Here is a 20,855-nt window from a genome sequence, read left to right on the forward strand (position 1 = left end):
GCCAACATGGGAAAACCCCATCTCTACTGAAAAGACAAAAATTAGCCAGTCGTGGTGGCATATGCCTGTAGTCTCAGCTACTTGGGAGGCTGAGGCAGGAGAATTGCTTGAACCCAGGAGGCGGAGGTTGCAGTGAGCCAAGATGGCACCATTGCACTCCAGCCTTGGTGACAGAGCAAGACTCTATCTGAAAGAAAAGAAAAGAGAAAGAAAAGAGGCCGGGCGCAGTAGTTTATGCCTGTAATCCCAGCACTTTGGGAGGCCGAGGTGGGTGGATCATGAGGTCAGGAGATTGAGACCATCCTGGCTAACATGGTGAAACCCTGTCTCTACTAAAAATATAAAAAATTGGTCGGGCGTGGTGGTGGGCGCCTGTAGTCCCAGCTACTCGGGAGGCTGAGGCAGGAGAATGGCACTAACCCGGGAGTCGGAGGTTGCAGTGAGCCGAGATCGCGCCACTGCACTCTAGCCTGAGCGACAGAGTGAAACTCCATCAAAAAAAAAAAAAGAAAGAAAGAAAGAAAGAAAAGAAAGAAAGGAAGGAAGGAAGAAAAAAAGAAAGAAAGAAAGAAAAAAGAGAAAGGAAGGAAGGAAGGAAGGAAGGAAGTAAGGAAGGAAAATAAGCCAGGCACAGTGGCTAACACCTGTAATCCCAGCACTTTGGGAAGTCGAGGCAAGTGGATCACTTGAGCCCAGGAGTTCAAGAACAGCCTGCACAACATAGCAAGACCCCCATCTCTTATAAATAAATAAATAAATAAATAAATAAATAAATAAGCCGGGTGCAGTGGTGCAGCCTGTAATCCCAGCTACTCGGGAAGCTGAGACAGGAGGATGACTTGAGCCCAGGAGGTCAAGACCAGTGTGGGCAACATAGCAAGACCCTGTCTCTACAAAAAATAAATATAATATATAACAAAATAAAATAACTAAGATAGCAGCTGCATTTATGAAGTGCCAACTGCATGCTCCTCAATGGACAGGGCACTTTTTTTTTTTTTTTTTGAGACGGAGTCTCGCTCTGTTACCCAGGCTGGAGTACACTTGCGCAATCTTGGCTCACTCCAACCTCCACCTCCTGAGTTCAAGTGATTCTCCTGCCTCAGCCTCCCGAGTAGCTGGGATTATAGGCATGCACCACCACACCGGGCTATTCATTATAAGAATACATCATATTTTTACCTTGCAGATTTGGAAACAGAGGGTAAGGTCACCCAGGCCGAGTAGGACACTCAGCTAATCTGGCTTCAGAACCCTCCCTCTTTTGTTTTTTGAGACAGTCTCACTCTTGCCCAGGCTGGAGTCCCCAGGATGGAGTGCAATGGCATAATCTCTGCTCACCGCAATCTTCGCCTCCCAGGTTTAAGCAACTCTCATGCCTCAGCCTCCAGTGTAGCCAGGATTACAGGTGTGTGCCGGCACGCCAGGCTATTTTTTTTTTTTTTTTTTTTTGTATTTTATTAGAGACTGGGTTTTGCCATGTGGCGAGGCTGGTCTCAAACTTCTGGCCTCAAGTGACCCTCCTGCCTTGGCCTCCCAAAGTGCTGGGATTATAGGTGCGAGCTACCACGCCCAGGCCAGAACCCTCCCTCTTGACCACACGCACAGTGGGTGCCTGGCAGGCGCCAGCTCCTACCCCATATCCATTTCTAGGGCACTTTCCTATGCAGAGAGAGCTCTGTGACCTCTGCTAACTGAACAGAACCACTGTAGCCCAGCTAAGGTCTGTTTCTACCTGCCCTCTGTGCTTAGAGCCCAGAGAAGGGTCCCCAGGTCGAAGGTGACCCAGCATGGCTATTCTTGGTGAGAAGCTGCCTGCTCAGCTGTCTTTGTCCCCAGCTGTCTGGGCCCAGGCGGACCCTCAGGTAATCTCTCCCCGACTCCCTCCCCTCCCAGGGGTCACAGGCCCAGGGACCAGTTGTTTCAACAGCTGCAAAAATCTAAGCCACGAGCCCATGGCAACTGCACGTGATACTTCGCTTCATTCTTCCTCTGAGTAGTGGGACTTTCAGCTGCCCCCGCATCACAGGGACAAAACCCTTATCAAATTCCATGCACACTGAGACATTTTCAGCTTCCTGCAGTTGGGAAACCATGGGAAATTCCCTATCCCTCCAGGGAGTCATCAGTGACACACTGGCTTGGCCAGGGCGAGCCAAGTCTGTGCCTTCCCAGATGGGTGCCTCAGTTTCCCCATGACATAACAAAGGACTAGGTCAGAAATAGCTAGGATCCTTTCCAGCACTGACATTCTCCATGTCCTACGTCTCCTCCCGGGGAGCCAATGTCTATACGATGGAGCTTTTGAAACCTGGTTAACAGGCGCTTCCTCGGTCCATATCCTCGCAGGCCAAAGGCAAGCTGTTTGGGAGCTCCCTGTGGGCACAGCCTGGACCTCACTGCCCTCTGAGTTCCCCAGCAAACCCCCATGAAGGCAAAGAGCCACTACTGACTTCCAGCTGGGCCCAGCAACACAGACTTAAACCTCACGTGAGGCTGGGCACCATGGCTCATGCCTGTAATCCCAGCACTTTGGGAAGCTGAGACAGGAGGATCGCTTGAGGCCAGGAGTTTGAGACCAGCCTGGGTAACACAGTGAGACCCTGTCTCTACAAAAAATATAAAAATTAGCCAGACAAGGTGGCTTGCTCCTGTAGTCCCAGCTACTCAGGAGGCTGAGGCAGGAGGATTGCTTGAGCCCAGGGAGTGGAGGCTGCAGTGAGCCATGATCACATCACTGCACTCCAGCCTGGGCGACAGAGCGAGACCTCATCTCCAAAAGAATTAAAATAGGCCGGGCAAGGTGGCTCATGCCTGTAATCCCAGCACTTTGGGAGGCCGAGGTGGGTGGATCACCTGAGGTCAGGAGTTTGAGACCAGCCTGGCCAACATGGTGAAACCCCATCTCTACTAAAAATACCATAATTAGCTGGGCGTGGTGGCAGGTGCCTGTGATCCAAGCTACTTGGGAGGCTGAGGCAGGAGAATCGCTTAAGCCCAGGAGACAGAAGTTTCAGTGAGCTGAGATCGCATCACTGCACTCCAGCCTGGGCGACAGAGCGAGACTCTGTCTCAAAAAAAAAAAAAAAAAATTTTAAAATAAACCTCCTACATGCAGTTGATTTATTCCCTAGACAGTGATTCCCGCCCAGACAAGAGCCACAAAGGAATTTACTACAAGTTTCAAGTTCAAAGCATGACAAGGGCCTAAGGACATGGTGCAGGGTGGCTGCAGCTGGTGGCATGGTCCTGCAGCCGGTGGGGATAAAAAGGGCGCCCAGATGACGCATTCTCCCCTCCGCCTGTGAGGACGCGGGTCCTGCCCTGCCTGTGGAGGTGGGGACTGGCCTTTTCCTGCTCAATCTCATCAGGAGGGATCTCACTTCCTGAGGACCTACTAGGTGCCAGACCCTGTGTCAGACACTGTGGACAAGAGGCATGGCCAAACAGGGCCCGGCAAGGGGGTGGAGTGGGGATGCCAGCAACTACAATTCAGCTCGCCATGCCATGTGCGTAACTGAGGAAGGAACCCAAAATGTGGTACCCAGGGGAGGGGGAGGGAGGGCTCCACCACGAATGATGTGGGTGTGGGTACTTCCCACGACCTCTTGCTCCAGGAAGTCACAGAGCTGGCTCCCTCACCTCCTCAGAGAAGCCTTTTCTGACTGCTTTATCTAAAACTCATCACCCTGGTTGGGCATGGTGGTGTGTGCCTGTAATCCCAGCTCTTCGGGAGGCCAGGGGAGGAGGATCACTTGAGGCCAGGAGTTGAAGACCAGCCTGGACAACATAGCAAGACCCCATCTCTAAAAAAAAAAAAAAAAAAAAAAAGGAGAATTGGGCATGATCCCACCACTGCAATCCAGCCTGGGCAACAGGGAGACACTGCCTCTGAGAAAAAAATTACATGGGGCACAGTGGCTCACGCCTGGAATCCCAGAACTTTGGGAAGCCGAGTTGAGCAGATCACCTGATGTCAGGAGTTCAAGACCAGCCCGGTCAACATGGTGAAACCTCGTCTCTACTAAAAATACAAAAATTGGCCCGGCATGGTGGTGGGCGCCTGTAATCCCAGCTACTCGAGAGGCTGAGGCAGGAGAATCACTTGAACCTGGGGGGCGGAGGTTGCAGTGAGCCGAGATCGCACCACTTCACTGCAGCCTGGGCAAAAGAGCGAAACTCCATCTCAAAAAAACAAAAAACAAAAAAACCCAACAACAACAAACCTTCTTCTCTGATCAGTAGCAGGGGACCCCGATCTACATGGTGCCCCCCACCTACCACATAATCTACCAACTGCTACAGCTTTAGCTACTGCCTACATGTGACCACATTTTTTTCTTTAAGACACAAATACATTCTCCTTGTAAATGATTCAAATGACACAGGAAGATGTAGAATGAAACGGATCCCAGCTGGGCGTGGTGGATCACACCTGTAATCCCAACACTTTGAGGCTGAGGCAGGTGGATTACCTGAGGTCAGGAGTTCGAGACCAGTCTGGCCAACATGGTGAAACCCCATCTCTACTTAAAAAAACACAAAATTAGCTGGGTTTTGGTGGCAGGCATCTGTAGTCCCAGCTACTCAGGAGGCTGAGGCAGGAGAATCACTTGGACCCAAGAGGCAGAGGCTGCAGTAAGCCGAGATCACGCCACTGCACTCACTCCAGTCTGGGCGAGATAGAGTGAGACTCTGTCTCAAAAAAAAAAAAAAAAAAAAAAGAAAAGAAAGAAAAAGAAAAGAAAAGAAAGAAACAAATTGATCCCCTCTTGCTCACCTCAGTCAGGATCAAGACCTGCCTCCTCCAGGACCTTACACCCAACGTCCTGAACCCACAGGACCTCCTTCCTCAGCTCTTACCAAAGCTCCTCCACCATCCTCCACATCTCAGGAGGCCCTACAACCACCCATGCACTCAGGTTGCAAACCCTCATTGCTCTACTGGCTCATCCTTCCCCCAGTCTAGCAATTCCACAGAAGAAATCACTCCTAATTCATTTATGCCTCCTTCTCAGGGCTCAGAGGCTCGCCTGAATTTTTTTTTTTTTTTTTTTTTGAGACGGAGTCTCACTCTGTTGCTCAGGCTGGAGTGCAGTGGCATGATCTCGGCTCACTGCAACCTCTGCCTCCTGGGTTCAAGTGATTCTCCTGCCTTAGCCTCCCGAGTAGCTGGGATTACAGGCATGTACCACCATGCTTGGCTAATTTTTTGTATTTTTGGTAGAGATGGTGTTTTGCCATTTTGGCCAGGCTCGTCTCAAATTCCTGACCTCAGGTGATCCCCCACCTCAGCCTCCCAAAGTGCTGGGATTACAGGTGTGAGCCATGGTGCCCAGCCAGAAATCTAATATGTTTTAAAAGAAAAATAAAATAAGGAATACACTCTTTAGTCTATTTCCCAAGGAAATAATTTAGAAAGGGAAAAACTGACTCACTATCTTGACCTTCACAAAAATAAAAAACTGAATCTAAGAGCCTCCAAACTGAGGAGCAGGTACATAAATTATGGTCACATTATTTAGATTATTAAGCAACCTTTAAAACATTATTTGTCCAGGTTATGGGTTATGTGGGACAGTGTTTATGATGTGATTCTTGGTGACACAGCAGAGTTCAGGGGCATCCCCACATCCAGCACAGGGCATGGTGGCCTGGGGGTAGGGGAAGAGGAATAGGGAACAACAAAAAATGAATCAATTAAGAAACACCGGCTGGGCGTGGTGGCTCACACCTGTAATCCCAGCACTTTGAGAGACCAAGGCAGGCGGATCACCTGAGGTCAGGAGTTTGAGATCAGCCTGGCCAACATGGCGAAACTCCGTCTCTACTAAAAATACAAAAATTAGCAACGCATGGTGGCGCATGCCTGTAATCCCAGCTACTCGGAAGGCTGAAGAAGGAGAATCGCTTGAACTTAGGAGGTGGAGGTTGCAGTCAGCCGAGATTGCACCACTGCACTCCAGCCTGGGTGACGGGAGCAAGAATCCATCTCAAAAAAAAAGAAAAAAAAAAAAAAGCACCAAGAGGAAGCTAGGCACGGTGGCTCAAGCCTGTAGTCTCAGCTACTCAGGAGGCTGAGGCAGGAGGATTGCTTGAGGCCAGGAGTTCAAGACCAGCCTGGGCAACATAGAGAGATCTCATCTCTACAAAAAAGTAAAAATAATAGAAAATAAAAAATAGCCGGATGCAGTGGCTCACATCTGTAATTGCAGCACTTTGGGAGGCCAAGGCAGGCGGATGGCTTGAGGCCAGGAGTTCGAGACCAGCCTGGCCAACATGGCAAAACCCCGTCTCTACTAAAACTACAAAAATTAGTTGGTGTGGTGGCACATGCTTGTAATCCCAGCTACTTGGGAGGCTGAGGCAGGAGAATTGCTTGAACCCAGGAGGCAAAGGTTGCAGTGAGCTGAGACCGTGCCACTGCACTCCAGCCTGGGCCACAGAGCAAGACTCTGTCTCAAATAATAAATAAATAAATAAAATAACTGAGAGGGACCTTCAGGGACCCACAGCGTTGACATGTCATGAAGTGAGATGTGTGATGAACTCAGCCCTCTGCCCCAGTGGTTTGGGGGCAGATAAAAAAGTGTCCTCTGAACACATGGACACAGGAAGGGGAACATCACACTCTGGGGACTGTTGTGCGGTGGGGGGAGGGGGGAGGGATAGCATTGGGAGATATACCTAATGCTAGATGACGAGTTGGTGGGTGCAGCGCACCAGCATGGCACATGTATACATATGTAACTTACCTGCACATTGCGCACATGTACCATAAAACCTAAAGTATAATAATAATAATAATAATAATAATAATAATAATAATAAAAGAAAGAAAGAAAAAAAAAAAACCATCAATAACCTTCATGTTTTTAAATCTAGTGGACATTTTCCTGTTCTCATCTAACTTGAATTCTCAGTAACATTGCACTCAATTGGCAATTCTGGCTATTTTACTTGGCTTCCATGACTACACACCCTTATGATTTTCTTCCTATGTCTCTGGCCACTCCTATGTCCCCTTTCCTCATCCTTTCAAAGCCTTTGTCCATTCATCTTTTAAAGAGCAGAAATTCCTCAAGGCCTGGTCTTTGGTTATCTATATTCTCATCCTATACGGCTTCCCTAGGCAATTTCATTCATACACATTGTATGAATTAGCAATAATGCAAAGATGAATCCTAAATATATACCTGAATCTCTTCCTTGATATCCAGTGGAAATAATCCAAAGAATCAAAAATTCATTAAAAGTTACTATGTCAAGTAAAAAAAAAAAAAAAAAAAAAAAAAAAAAAGTGTCCTCTGCTAGGATCTGGTCCCTTCCTAAATGTTCCACAGAACATAGCTCCACAGGCTGTTCCTAGGTATTATGAAAAAAAAAAAAAAAAAAAAAAACCAATTCAACCTCCAGGTTCAAAGAAGCTTGAGAAACAGCAACTTCAACAAAGTGAAGGGTACTTGTCTACAGGACTTTTCAGAGCCTTTGACGTGCCAATGAGCACGGTGACCACAAAGGAGGGGCTATAAATAAGGCGACCACATGATTTAACATTCAAACCCAGGTGCTTCTGGGAGTGAGAGGTGCTCTTAATATAGCATCATGCTGGCCGGGTGTGGTGGCTCATGTCTGTTATCCCAGCACTCTGGGAGGCCGAGGCGGGAGGATCACTTGAGCTCAGGAGGCAACATAGCGAGACTTTGTCTCTACAAAATAATACAAAAATGGCCGGGTGCGGTGGCTCATGCCTGTAATCCCAGCACTTTGGAAGGCCGAGGCGGGCGGATCACGAGGTTAGGAGATCAAGACCATCCTGGCTAACACGGTGAAACCTTGTCTCTACTTAAATAAAAAAATATATATACGAAAAAAAAATTAGCCAGGCGTGATGGTGGGCGCCTAACAGCTACTCGGGAGGCTGAGGTAGGAGAATGCCCTGAACCCAGGAGGCGGAGCTTGCAGTGAGCCGAGATGCGCCACTGCACTCCAGCCTGGGCGACAGAATGAGACTCCGTCTCAAAAATATATATATATTAATAATAATACAAAAATTAGCAGGGCATGGTGGTGCACACCTGTAGTCCCAGCTACTTAGGAGGCTGAGAGAGGAGTTGGAGGCTGCAGTGAGCCATGATTGCACCACTGCACTCCAGCCTCGGTGACAGAGTGAGACCCTCTCAAAAGAAATAAAAGAAAAGAAAAAAAGGCATTATACCAATACCACAGGCATCAAGCAGGCTGTTTCAGGCAAAGCTCCATCCTTCTGCCTTGAGTCCAGCACTTTACCCTTGGGATCACCTAAGGAAGTCCTCCTGCCCGTCCATAGCAACTCCACATCCCCTCATCTGCAGCCATCTCAAGGGGCCCACTGCATCTCTCTCCCTCCCAACCCCATGGGGCTCTGTTCCCCCTTAGTTTGCACAACCTGACTCCCAGGCTAACTGGGGTGCATGTCTGCACACCCCCAGAACATGAGCCCCAGGAGGTGGACTCACACCAACTCCCCTCTCATCCCCTGGACCCCCCGGGCTGAAACGCAGATGGGCCACACACCTGACTCCCGCTTCCTGGTGGCCCCAAAGGAACATCCATCAATGCCCCGAAAATCTCAAATGGCTTTCTCTCCTGAGCCCCCTCTTCTCTCCTGAAGGTGCTCAAAGGCAGAGGTTACGAAGGAAGGAATGGGGTCTCCATAGCATTCCTTGAAGAGGCCACTTTCCCTCCGGCAGTCCCACATTGAGTCCACCCCAACCTGGTTCCACCCCTCAGACCATGCCTGCTCCAGGGAGGACTGAGTCTACATCTCCCAGCCCACCCCGACCAGGGAGGGGTCCGTCTGAAACTCACCTCTCTCCGGTGGCCACCCCAGGCCCAGCCTCCGCAGCATCCAGCCCTAAAGAAGGGATCCTCCCTCCATCAGCCCACACCGTCCTGAATCCCAGGCTCTGCTCGGCATTCTTCCTGAACCAAATGGAACTCCAAACCCCCCTTCTGTGCCCCCTCCTCCCAAACCAGGAGAACAGAGTCTCTGCTCAGCAGAGGCGGCCGGGGAACCCAGGGCAAGAGCGGCCCGGATGGCTTACCCTGGAAAGAACAGAGCCAGCTCCCCATGGAGAAGCCCGTGGCCAGGCCACCAGGCAGGCAGGCAGGTGCTGGCAGCCGGACCCCCGCCCCGTCAGATCGATCCCGGACCACGTCAGGGACGTTAGGAGGCAGCCCTGCCCCCACCCCCACCAGCCACAGAAGAGCAGGCTTGGCTTCCCTGTCCTGATGCCATTAAAAAGTTTAGGATGTGGTCAGTGGAGAGCCGAGAAGCTGCCCTTGAAGGGACGAATTTGCCCAACATCTCAGACAAGTCACTTAAAATGGGGACAATCCTACCTGCTCTCCTGGGGCTGGGAAGGCGCCTAGAAATGTATGGAAAGGAAAGAGAAAAGCACCATCCTCTGTGGGGGTGGGGGCCCCACCTCGGGCACTTCAGGTTGGTGCCAAGGTCTGGAACACTCACGGGGTACAGGGACATTGAGCTCAGTGAACTAGAACCACAATGCTGACCGAGTGAAGTGGCTCACGCCTGTAATCCCAGCACTTTGGGAGGCCGAGGCAGGTGGATCACTTGAGGTCAGGAGTTCGAGACCAGCCTGGCCAAGATGGTGAAACCCCAACTCTACTAAAAATACAAAAATTAGCCGAGTGTGGTGGCACATGCCTGTAATCCCAGCTACTTGGGAGGCTGAGGCAGAAGAATTGCTTGAACTTGGGAGGTGGAGGTTGTGGTGAGCCGAGATTGCACCACTGCACTCCAGCCTGAGCAACACAGCGAGACTCTGTCTCAAAAGACAAAACAAATTTTGAAGAACTGCCAAACTTTCCTGAAGCAGCTGTGCCATTTTACATTCCCACCAGCAACATACGAGAGTTTCTTGAACCCGGGAGGTGGAGGTTGCAGTGAGCTGAGATCGTGCCGCCACACTCCAGCCTGGGTGACAGAGTGAGACTCCATCTCAAAAACAAAAACAGGCCGGGCACGGTGACCCATGCCTGTAATCCCAGCACTTTGGGAGGCCGAGGCAGGTGGATCAAGAGGTCAGGAGTTCAAGACCAGCCTGGCCAATATGGTGAAACCCTGTCTCTACTCAAAAATACAAAAATTAGCCAGGCGTGGTGGCGCATGCCTGCAATCCCAGCTACTTAGGAGGCTGAGGCAGGAGAATCGCTGGAACCCAGGAGGTGGAGGTTGCAGTGAGCCGAGATTGCGCCACTGCACTCCAGCCTGGGCGACAGAGAGATACTCCGTCTCAAAAAAAAAAAAAAAAAATGCTCTGGGCCCAGCCCTGTGTGTGTACTGGAGAACAGCTGAGGATAGCATATAGGAGGTGGGCCTTCCCTCACATAGCCCAACTCCCTGTCTAAGGGTGGGTAACACTCCCACACATACTTGTCCTCAATCTCCTGGGTCCCCAGCATGAGGCAACGCCACAGGAATGTTAGGGGACAGTTGTGACAAACCTAATGGGAACAGGTATGTCCTCCTCCCATCCACCTGTCTGGGGCATGAGCCAAGTGTGTGGGGCTGATACTGGACTTGGTCCCCCAGGCACCCCACCCCTGGGGAGGCAGCAGGGGCTCAGTCTGGCATGAGTCTCAGCTCTGGCCCTGTAACCCTGGGCAACGCAGCTGAGACTCCAAGCCTCAGTGGTCTCATTTTTATTTTTATTTTTTTGAGACAGAGTCTTCCTTTGCTGCCCAGGCTGGAGTGCAATGGTGTAAACTTGGCTGACTACAACCTCTGCCTTCCAGGTTCAAGCCATTCTCCTGCCTCAGCCTCCTGAGTAGCTGGGATTACAGGCATGTGCCACCACACCCAGCTAATTTTTGTTATTTTTAGTAGAGACAAGGTTTCACCATGTTGGCCAGGCTGGTCTCGAACTCCTGACCTCAAGTGATCTGCCCTCCTCGGCCTCCCAAAGTGCTAGGATTACAGGCATAAGCCACCATACCCAGCCAATGGTCTCATCTTTAAAATGAAAACAATGGCACACAGTTGGCCCCTGTGCTCATCAGTCCCATCAGTCCTCACCCAGGACCCAGGTCACTGCAGCCCAGCCTCCCCAACTTTTTTTTGTTGTTTTGAGATGGAGTCTCGCTCTGTTGCCCAGGCTGAAGTGCAATGGCGTGATCTAAGCTCACTGCAACCTCCACCTCCCGGGTTCAAGCAATTCTCCTGCCTCAGCCTCCCAAGTACCTGGGCTTACAGGTGTGTGCCACCACGCCCAGCTAATTTTTGTATTTTTAGTAGAGACGACGATTCACCATGTTGGCTGGGCTGGTCTCAAACTCCTGACTTCAAGTGATCCACCTGCGTCGGCCTCTCAAAGTGCTGGGATTACAGGCGTGAGCCACCACGCCGGGCCCTCAGGGCCTTTGCAGCCTCTGTTCCCTCTGCCTGGCTGTTTTTCCCTGAACGGCAGCCAGGGCAACTCCTGCTCATCACTTGAATCCTTGCTCCAATGTCACCATTGGAGCCAGGCCGTCCCTGACCACCCTGTCTGCACCAGCCTCCAGGTGTGCTCAGTCACACCCGGCCAGGCTGTCCCTTGCCACACTGCTCCACCCAGGACTTTGCCCCCAGGTGGATCCCAAACCGCCCTCCTGCCCACCTGCTCTGACCACCTCTCCCTTGTAGCCCTGCACCACCTCCTAGTGTGAGAGACCCTCTCAAAGGTCCCCCTCAAATGCTGCTCCCTGTGTGGCACAGCTCTGAGGACACAGGCCCTCCCCTCTCCACTGGGTGGGCAGCAAGGGCACCAGTCCAGGCCCCGTCCCTTGGCCAGATCCTCTGCCGGAGGCTGAGCTCATGTTTTGGGAGGCAGCCACAGCCCTGTTCCCAGAGCAGACTCCAGTGTGCTCCCCTCCCCACAAACCACCGCCAGGCCCCGGCCTCTGCCACACGCATCTCGAGCTGCCCACTGCCCAGGGTCCCAGCCTCTGATGGACGTGGCAGCCTCTAGCCCCTTGGAGAACAGATGGACAGTTGTATGGGTGGGTGAGGGAGCCCGACGGGCCAACAGGACTGGGGGAACCGTCCTTCCCTGGCTCTTCCACCTGTCACTCTTCCCAGAGCCTTTTTTTTTTTTTCTCGAGATCTTGGAACAGGAACAAAAGCAGCCCTGGGCAGCAGAACTCTCCTTTTCTCTCTCCTGGAGTTTGGCTGTCTCAGCCAACTCGGTTTTGCTCCAGGCTGGCCACCTCCTTCCCCAGCCTGGGAGTCTGGTTCTGCCCTGCAAAGGCAGCAGCCGGGGTGCAGCGAAGGGAGAGGACACCACCAAGCCCAGCCACAGCCTCTGCTGCCACTATCTCCAAGGTCAGGCACAAGGTGTGGCTCCCCAGTCAATTGGGGATTCTCAGAGGGACACTTTCTCTCTCTGGGACAGCTTTGAGGGTGGAGGCCCCAGGCAGTCCGACCACCCCGTCCTCGCCCCCATCCCCAGACCGCCAGGCAATGTGACTAGGAAGCAGGTGGCACACCACACACCACACTACAGTCCGTTCCCTCCAGCGAACCATTCAAATGACGGCAGGTGATACCGTAGTAGCACAGGGAGGTGCTTCCCATAGGATGCAATAAGATGAGAAAAAGTAGAATGCACAACCTAGCTGTTTAAAACAACTTGTGGCCGGGCATGGAGGCTCACACCTGGAATCCCAGCACTTTGGGAGGCCGAGGCGGGAGGATCACCTGAGGTCAGGCGTTTGAGACCAGCCTGACCAACATGGCGAAACTCTGTCTCTACTAAAAATACAAAATTAGCCGGGCATGGTGGCGGCTGCCTGTAATCCCAGCTACTTGGGAGGCTGAGGCAGGAGAATCGCTTGAACCCAGGGGGCAGAGGTTGCAGAGATCGTGCCACTGCACTCCAGCCTGGGCGAAAGAGCAAGATTCCATCTCAAAAAAATAAAAATAAATAATAAATAAAACAACAACTTGTGTAATAGGAAAAAAGACTGGAAGGAAATACAGTCACGTATCACTTAATGACCGGGATACCATCTGAGAAATGCATCATTAGGCGATTTTGTTGTCCTGTGAACATCACAGAGTGTACTTACACAAACCTATATGGTCTAGTCCACTGCTCCTAGGCTACAAACCTGTTTAGCATGTTACAGTATTCAATGCTGAAGGCAATTGTAACACGAGGGGAAGTGTTTGTACATCTGAACATAAGATATCTAGGCCGGGGCCAGGAGCAGTGGCTCACGCCTGTGATCCCAGCACTTCGGGAGGCCGAGGCAGGCGGATCACCTGAGGTCAGGAGTTGGAGACCAGCCTGGCCAACATGGTGAAACCCCGTCTCTACTAAAAATACAAAATTAGCCAGGTATGGTGGTGGGCGCCTGTAATCCCAGCTACTCAGGAGGCTGAGGCAGGAGAATTGCTTGAACCCAGGAGGCAAAGGTTGCAGTGAGCCGAGATCATGCCATTGCACTACAGCCTGGGCGACAGAGTAAAACTCCATCTCAAAAAAAAAAAGAAAAGAAAAATAAAGATATCTAGGCCAGCCATGGTGGCTCACGCCCTTTGGTAGGCCGAGGTGGGAGGATCGCTTGAGCCCAGGAGTTCATGAGCAACGAGGGCAACAAATGCAAGACTCCATTTCTACAAAAAATTTACAAGTTAGCTAGGTGTGGTGGCACCTGCCTATAGTCCCAGCTACTTAGGAGGCCAAAGCAAGAGGATCGCGTGAGCCTAGGAGGTCAAGGCTGCAGTGAGCTACGATTATGCCACTGCACTCCAGCCTGGGCAACAGAACAAGACCCTATCTCAAACAAATAAATACATAAATAAATAATAAATAAATAAATAAAACATAGCTAAACATAGAAAAGGTACAGTAAAAATAAGATTTAAAAGATAAACAGGCCGGGCGCGGTGGCTCATAACTGTAATCCCAGCACTTTGGAAGACCAAAGCGGGTGGATCACAAGGTCAGAAGATCAAGACCAGCCTGGCCAACATGGTGAAACCCCATCTCTATTAAAAATACAAAAATCAGCTGGGCATGGTGGCGTGTGCCTGTAATCCCAGCTGCTTGGGAGGCTGAGGCAGGAGAATCTCTTGAACCTGGGAGTCAAAGGTTGCAGTGAGCCAAGATCGCACCACTGCACTTAAGCCTGGCAACAGAGTGAGACTCCATCTCAAAAAAACAAACAACAACAACAAAAAACAAAGATAAACAATGGGTCAGGTGTAGTGGCTCATGCTTGTAATTCCAGAATTTTGGGAGGTCAAGGTGGCAGGGTGGATTGCTTGAGGCCAGGAGGTGCATCCTGGTCAATATAATGAGATCCTGTCTCCTGTCTCTCTGTTTTTTGAGACAGAGTCTTATTCTGTTGCCCAGGCTGGAGTGCAGTGGTGTGGTCTCGGCTCACTGAAACCTCTGCCTCTCGGGTAGCTGGGATTACAGGCATCCAACACCATGCCAGGCTAATTTTTTTGTATTTTTAGTAGAGATGGGGTTTCGCCATGTTGCCCAGGCTGGTCTCGAACTCCTGACTTCAGGTGATCCACCTGCCTTGGCCTCCCAAAGGACCGAGATTACAGGTATGAGCGCCTGGCCAAGATCCTGTCTCTTAAAAAAGAAGATTAAAAAATGGAGGCCAGGCGCAGTGGCTCACGCCTGTAATCCCAGCACTTTAGGAGGCCAAGGCTAGTGGATCACTTGAGGTCAGGAGTTCGAGACCAGCCTGGCCAATATGGTGAAACCCTGTCTCTACTAAAAATACAAAAATTGGCCAGTGTTGTGGCACACGCCTGTAGTCCCAGCTACTCAGGAGGCTGAGGCAGGAGAATCGCTTGAACCCAGGAGGCAGAGGTTGCAATGAGCTGAGATCGTGCCACTGCACTCCAGCCTGGTCGACAGAGCGAGACTCTGTGTCAAAAAAAAAAAAAAAAAAAAAAAAAGGAAAAATAAAATAAAATAATAAAAATAAAAAAGAAAAGAAAAAAGGGTACACCTGTCTGGGGCACTTAACATGAATTGAGTTTGCACGTCTGGAAGCTGCTCTGGGTGAGTGAGTGAATGAGTGAACGTGAAGGTCTAGGACATGACTGATGACTGTATACTACTGGAGACTTTATAAACACTGCACGCTTATTTTTTATTAAAAATAAATAAAGGCCAGACGCGGTGGCTCACACCTATAATCCCAGCACTTTGGGGGGCCAAGGTGGGGGGATCACAAGGTCAGGAGTTCAAGACCAGCCTGGCCAAGATGATGAAACCCTGTCTCTACTAAAAATACGAAAAATTAGCCTGGCGTGGTGGCAGGCACCTGTAATCCCAGCTACTCGGGAGGCTGAGAGAGAATCGCTTGAACCCAGGAGGTGGAGGTTGCAGTGAGCCGAGATCACGCCACTGCACTCCAGCCTGGGTGACAGAGCGAGACTCCATCTCAAAAAAAAATAATAATAATAATAAATAAAATAAAGTAATTGCGCTGCAACATGACAATGGCTAAAACTCAGGAACTGCCAATGTCTGCAATAGGAAATGCTCAGCTCTGTTAGAATCCTGTGGGACCATGATAAACACGGTCCGTCCTTCACGGAATCCTGGTTAGGCTGTGCAGTGATGAGGTTAAGTGGTAAGGGGGAAGGGAGAAGGTTAAAGGATAATGGACGTTTTTTTCTTTTATCACTTTCAAATTTTCCTGTAATGAGACGATGGATGGGTGAAAGGAAAAGAAATTAATCTTCAATGAGTTTTCTACCTGCAGGCACTCCAGGTTCATTAACTCGCTTGATCCCATTAGGGAGATGCTATTATCCCATTTGTGGCTCAGAGAGGTTAGGTCACTCTCCCAGTGTCACACAGCAGGAGCAGGGCTAGGAGGGGCATGAGAGCTGGATCACAGCCAGAATTTGGGCCTCTCTAGATCAGGGAGGAACAAAGGGGAAAGTACCCAGAAGGTTCAATAAGACTCTCTCGCTGCACGCCATGCCCCAGCCCCAGGGTTGGGCGGGGCAGGTGCCCTTCTCCAGCCATTAGGTTACACAGCCCCACTCCTCACTGGACCAAGCTCAGCCCACTAGGTACCTTCGCTCACGCCCTTCCCCCACTGTCTGCAGGTCCTTCCTCCTCCTCTTCTTCTCATTTTCAAATTCCATCCACTGCCCTGCCCCCATTATCAAGGCTGAGCTCATTCACGCTTCTTCCAGGAAGTCTTCCCTGATTGCCCACTCATGGTAATGAGCCCCTCCCTCCCCCGGATAACCACAGCCTCCTCACTGGTATCCCCACCTGGCTCTTAACCCTACAATCCATTCTCTGCACAGTGGCCCAAGGGATGTGAACAAGGTCCCATCACTTTTCCATTGGTGTCCTCCAGCCGCTCCCACCATCCTTTTTTGTTTTGTTTTTGAGTCAGGGTCTTGCTCGGTCACCCAGGCTGGAGTGCAGTGGTGTGATCAAAACTCACTGCAGCCTTGACCTCCTGGGCTCAAGCGGCTCTCCTACTTCAGGCTGCCAAGTAACTGAGATCACAGGTATACACCACCGTGCCTAATATTTTTTTTAGTAGAGATGAGGTCTTGCTGTGTTGCTCAGGCTGGACTCAAACTCTACTGCTCAAGCGATCCTCCTGCCTCAGCCTCCCAACATGCTGGGATTACAGGCTTGATTACAGTGCCCGGCCCCCACTGCTCTTTTTCCTTTTTCTCTTTTTTTTTTTTTTTTTTTTTTTTTTTGAGATGGAGTCTCACTCTATTGCCCAGGCTGGAGTGCAGTGGCGCAATCTCAGTTCACTGCAAACTCCGCCTCCCAGGTTCAAGCGATTCTCGTGCCTCAGCCTCCCGAGTAGCTGGGATTACAGCTAATTTTTGTATTTTTAGTAGAGACAGGGTTGGCCAGGCTGGTCTCCTAACCTCAAGTGATCCTCCCGCTTCAGCCTCCCAAAGAGCTGGGATTACAAACTTGAGTCACTGTGCCCAGCCCCCACCACTCTTAAAACAAACCCAAACCCTATGTCCTTCAGGTCTGCCCTGGCTGCCCTCCCTAACCTCTTTTCACACTCCTCTCCATCCAGACTTTTCTTCTTTCTCTCTTTTTTTTTTAGGGTCTCGCTCTGTCACTCAGGCTGGAGTGCAGTGGTGTGATCATGGCTCACTGCAGCCTCCAAACCCTGGGCTCAAGCGATCCTCCCACCTCAGCCTCCGGAGTACTTGGGACTACAGGCACACACTACCATACCTGGCTAATTAAAAAAATGGTTTTTTGTAGAGACGGGATCTCACTATGTTCCCCAGGCTGGTCTGGAACTCCTAGGCTCAAGTGATCCTCCAGCCTCAGCCTCCCAAAGTGCTGGGATTATAGGCATGAGCCACCATGCTGGCTTCTCTTTCTTTCTTTCTTTTATTTTATTTATTTATTTTTTTGACAGAGTCTTGTTCTGTTGCCGAGGCTGGAGTATAGTGGCATGATCTCGGCTCACTGTAGCCTCCGCCTCCTGAGTCCAACTGATTCTCATGCCTCAGCCTCCCATGTAGCTGGGATTACAGGCATGTGCCACCACATCCAGCTAATTTTTGCATTTTTAGTAGAGAGGGGGTTTCACCATGTTGGCCAGGCTGGTCTCGAACTCCTGACCTAGGTGATCCTCCAGCGTTGGCCTCCCAAAGTGCTGGGATTACAGGCATGAGCCACTGTCCCCAGCCTTTTTCTTTCTTAACAAACCAAATTCATTCCAGCCTCAGGGCCTTTGCATCACCCATTCCCTCCACGTGGAACACCTCTTCCCCACCCCACCTCATCCTCCGAATTTTCTCTTGTCTGGCTTCTCATTGCTGGAGAGGATTTGCCACCCTAGAGCAGAGCCTGGGTCTTCACAAGGCTGCACTGGGCAGGCCTTTCACATGGGCTTCTGCCCACAGGCCTCACCCTTTCACGCTGCCCATTTGGCTCTGCCAGGGACCCGGTCCTGCCAACTGCCCATGACTTTGGCTCAAACTTTCCTTGACCCCCTTCCCCAGGACCCAATTTGTCCAGTCTGGCCCTGGCTGTGTTTGTCTCTCCGAACTTTGTGCCAATCAGATAAGATGGGCAGTGACCTATCCTGCTGGCTGGAGTGTCATCAAAGCCAGGCTTTGTGCACAAAGATGTTCATCACAGCATCATTTATCAAAGTGATAAGTAAGAAACGATCGTCATTTTTTTTTTAAAAGGAGTTTCGCTCTTGTAGCCCAGGCTGGAGTGCAGTGGTGTGATCTCAGCTCACTGCAACCTCCTCCTCTTGGGTTCAAGTGATTTTCTTGCCTCAGCCTCCCGAGTAGCTGGGACTACAGGCGCCCGCCACCACGCCCAGCTAATTTTTGTATTTTTAGTAGAGATGGGGTTTCACCATGTTGCCCAGGCTGGTCTTGAACTTCTGACCTCAAGGGATCCTCCCACCTCGGCCTCCCAAAGTGCTGAGATTACAGGCATGAGCCTCCATGCCCAGCTCAATTACAATTTTTTAAACTGCAGAGAATGGGTAAGAAATTGCTGCTAGTTCCTTCCATCATACTCATCTTGGTTTAAACCCTCCCGTAGCTCTCATTATTAAGATGAAAATGAAACTCCCTGCACACCTCCAAGTCACCCAGGTCCACCTGCATTGCAGCAGACTGCCCCAGCCGCACCCATGTTCTCTCCCTCTTCTGTACTCATGACGCTTCTTTCTGCCTCTGAGCATTTGCATGTGCTGTTCCCTCTACTTGGAATACCCTTCCCTCTTTTTTTTTTTATTTTTGAGACAGAGTCTCACTCTGTTGCCCAGGCTGGAGTACAATGGCACGATCTCAGATCAATGCAACCTCTGCCTCCTGGGGTAAAGCGATTCTCCTCTCTCAGCCTCTCGAGTAGCTGGGATTACAGGCACCTGCCACCACGCCCGGCTAATTTTTGTATTTTTAGTAGAGATGGGGTTTCACCAAGTTGGCCAGGCTGGTCTCGAACTCCTGACCTCCAGTGATCCACCTGCCTCAGCCTCCCAAAGTGCTGGGATTACAGGCGTGAGCCACCGTACCCACCCCTTTTCCTCTTCAGCTAGTGAATCAGCTATTCACCCCCCAGACCTCAGCTCCCATGTCCCCTCCCTGGGGAAACCTCTGCCAACCTTCCAGTGCTGATCAGGTCCCATTACAGGAGCTCATGACACTCAGCATCCCCCATCAGATTGGTCACAGAGTGGCCTGTGCTCCTGGGGCTCTTCCAGAAGAACACTCATCCCATGTAGCCAGTCCCCTCATCCCCGATCCTTGGCGCCACGTACCTTCCTTGGAGCCAGTGGCCATCGCCGCCGAGGATGAAGCTGACCCAGTAGATGTCCGGCCCATGGGGCTGGAGTGCTTCCCCCCACGGCCGGGGGGCTTCAGGCCGCTGGGCTTCTGCATGGCGGTGCCACTGGGCAGGTGGACAAGGGTGAGTGCTGGTCACGTCCTCTCTGCCATCTTCATTCACCTGCGGGCAGAGACAAGAGAGATCATATCATCACTTCCCAATGGCCCCCAGACCCTCAAGGGCCATCAAGCAACACACATCCCTCCTGAGGTGGGCTGGATGAGGCAACACCCGATTTAACCTATCAGCTCACTGCTCCCGTTGCTGCACGGGCTATATTCCCACTCTTGGACTCACCATCCCAGCACACACCCCCTCCACTTCAGGGGCACGACAAACACACAGAGAGGCTTATGCCTTACCGTCTTACGTCCTGGTGTGGGGTTACCTGCCTCAACTCCACACCAGGCCGTCACCTAGCCACGACCTCTGTCTGCCTTCCCACCATTAAAGCTTTGTGTCTTTATTTATTTATTTTTGGTTGCAGAAATTTATTACAATTGAAAGATGTTTCACCTTCTATCCCATGAGCATCCATCAAACTGTTTGCAACAAAGACCACTTTTAGACTGGGTACAGTGGCCTGTCATCCCAGCACTCTGGGAGGCTGAGGCTGGTGGATCGCTTGAGCCCAGGAGTTTGAGGCTGCAGTGAGCTCCAGGGCACTCCAGCCTGGGCGACAGAGTGAAACCTTTTCAAAGCGTGAGCTGCATGCTGACTATGGTCATTAAAAGCCCTAAAAGGGGCCAGGTGCAGTGGCTCATGCCTGTAATCCCAGCACTTTGGGAGGCTGAGGTGAGTGGATCACTTGAGGTTAGGAGTTCGAGACCAGGCTGGCCAACATGGTGAAACCCTGTGTCAACTAAAAACACAAAAATTAGCCAGGCTCAGTAGCACATGCCTGTAGTCCCAGCTACTTGGGAGGTTGAGGCACGAGAATCACTTGAACCCAGGAGGCGGTGGTTGCGGTGAGCCGAGGTCGTGCCGCTGCACTCCAGCCTGGACAACAGAGTGAGACTCTTGTCTCAAAAGAAAAAAAAAAAAAAAAGCCCTAAAAGGGCTGGGGGCGGTGGCTCACACCTGTAATCCTAACACTTTGGGAGGCCAAGGTGGGAGGACTGCTTGAGGCCAGGAGTTCAAAACCAGCCTTGGTAGCGTAGCAAGACTTTGTCTCTACAGAAAATAAAAAATAAAAAATTAGCCAGGCGTGGTGGCGCATGCCTGTAGTCCCAGCTACTTGTGGGGCAGAGGTGGGAGGATTTCTTGAGCCTGGGAGGCCGAGGCTGCAGTGAGCTGTGACGGCACCACTGCACTCCAGCTTGGGTGACAGAGCAAGACTCTGTCTCAAAAAAAAAAAAAAAAAACCAAAAAATGCAGTCATAAAATAGAACAAGATGATGTCCTTTGCAGGGACATGGATGGAGTTGGAAGCCATTATCCTCAGCAAACTAAAATTTGCTCAGGAACAGAAAA

At 51.0% G+C, this 20,855-nt stretch overlaps 1 protein-coding gene across 5 annotated transcripts in view; it reads right to left on the reverse strand.

Moving 5' to 3' along the window:
- Positions 1–20,855, reverse strand: part of CLIP2 (CAP-Gly domain containing linker protein 2) — a 115,938-nt gene that overhangs the window by 68,208 nt on the left and 26,875 nt on the right. For all 5 annotated transcript variants that reach the window (XM_054495327.2, XM_054495325.2, XM_063668268.1 and 2 more), the window contains one exon: positions 19,315–19,502. In XM_054495327.2, the coding sequence (XP_054351302.1) occupies positions 19,315–19,435 (121 nt within the window). In that variant the 5' untranslated portion in view covers positions 19,436–19,502. The remainder of the gene's footprint in view (positions 1–19,314; positions 19,503–20,855) is intronic.

The sequence above is a fragment of the Pongo pygmaeus genome, chromosome 6 (assembly GCF_028885625.2).
Source record: "Pongo pygmaeus isolate AG05252 chromosome 6, NHGRI_mPonPyg2-v2.0_pri, whole genome shotgun sequence".
In the NCBI taxonomy this organism is placed as follows: Eukaryota; Metazoa; Chordata; class Mammalia; order Primates; family Hominidae; genus Pongo; species Pongo pygmaeus.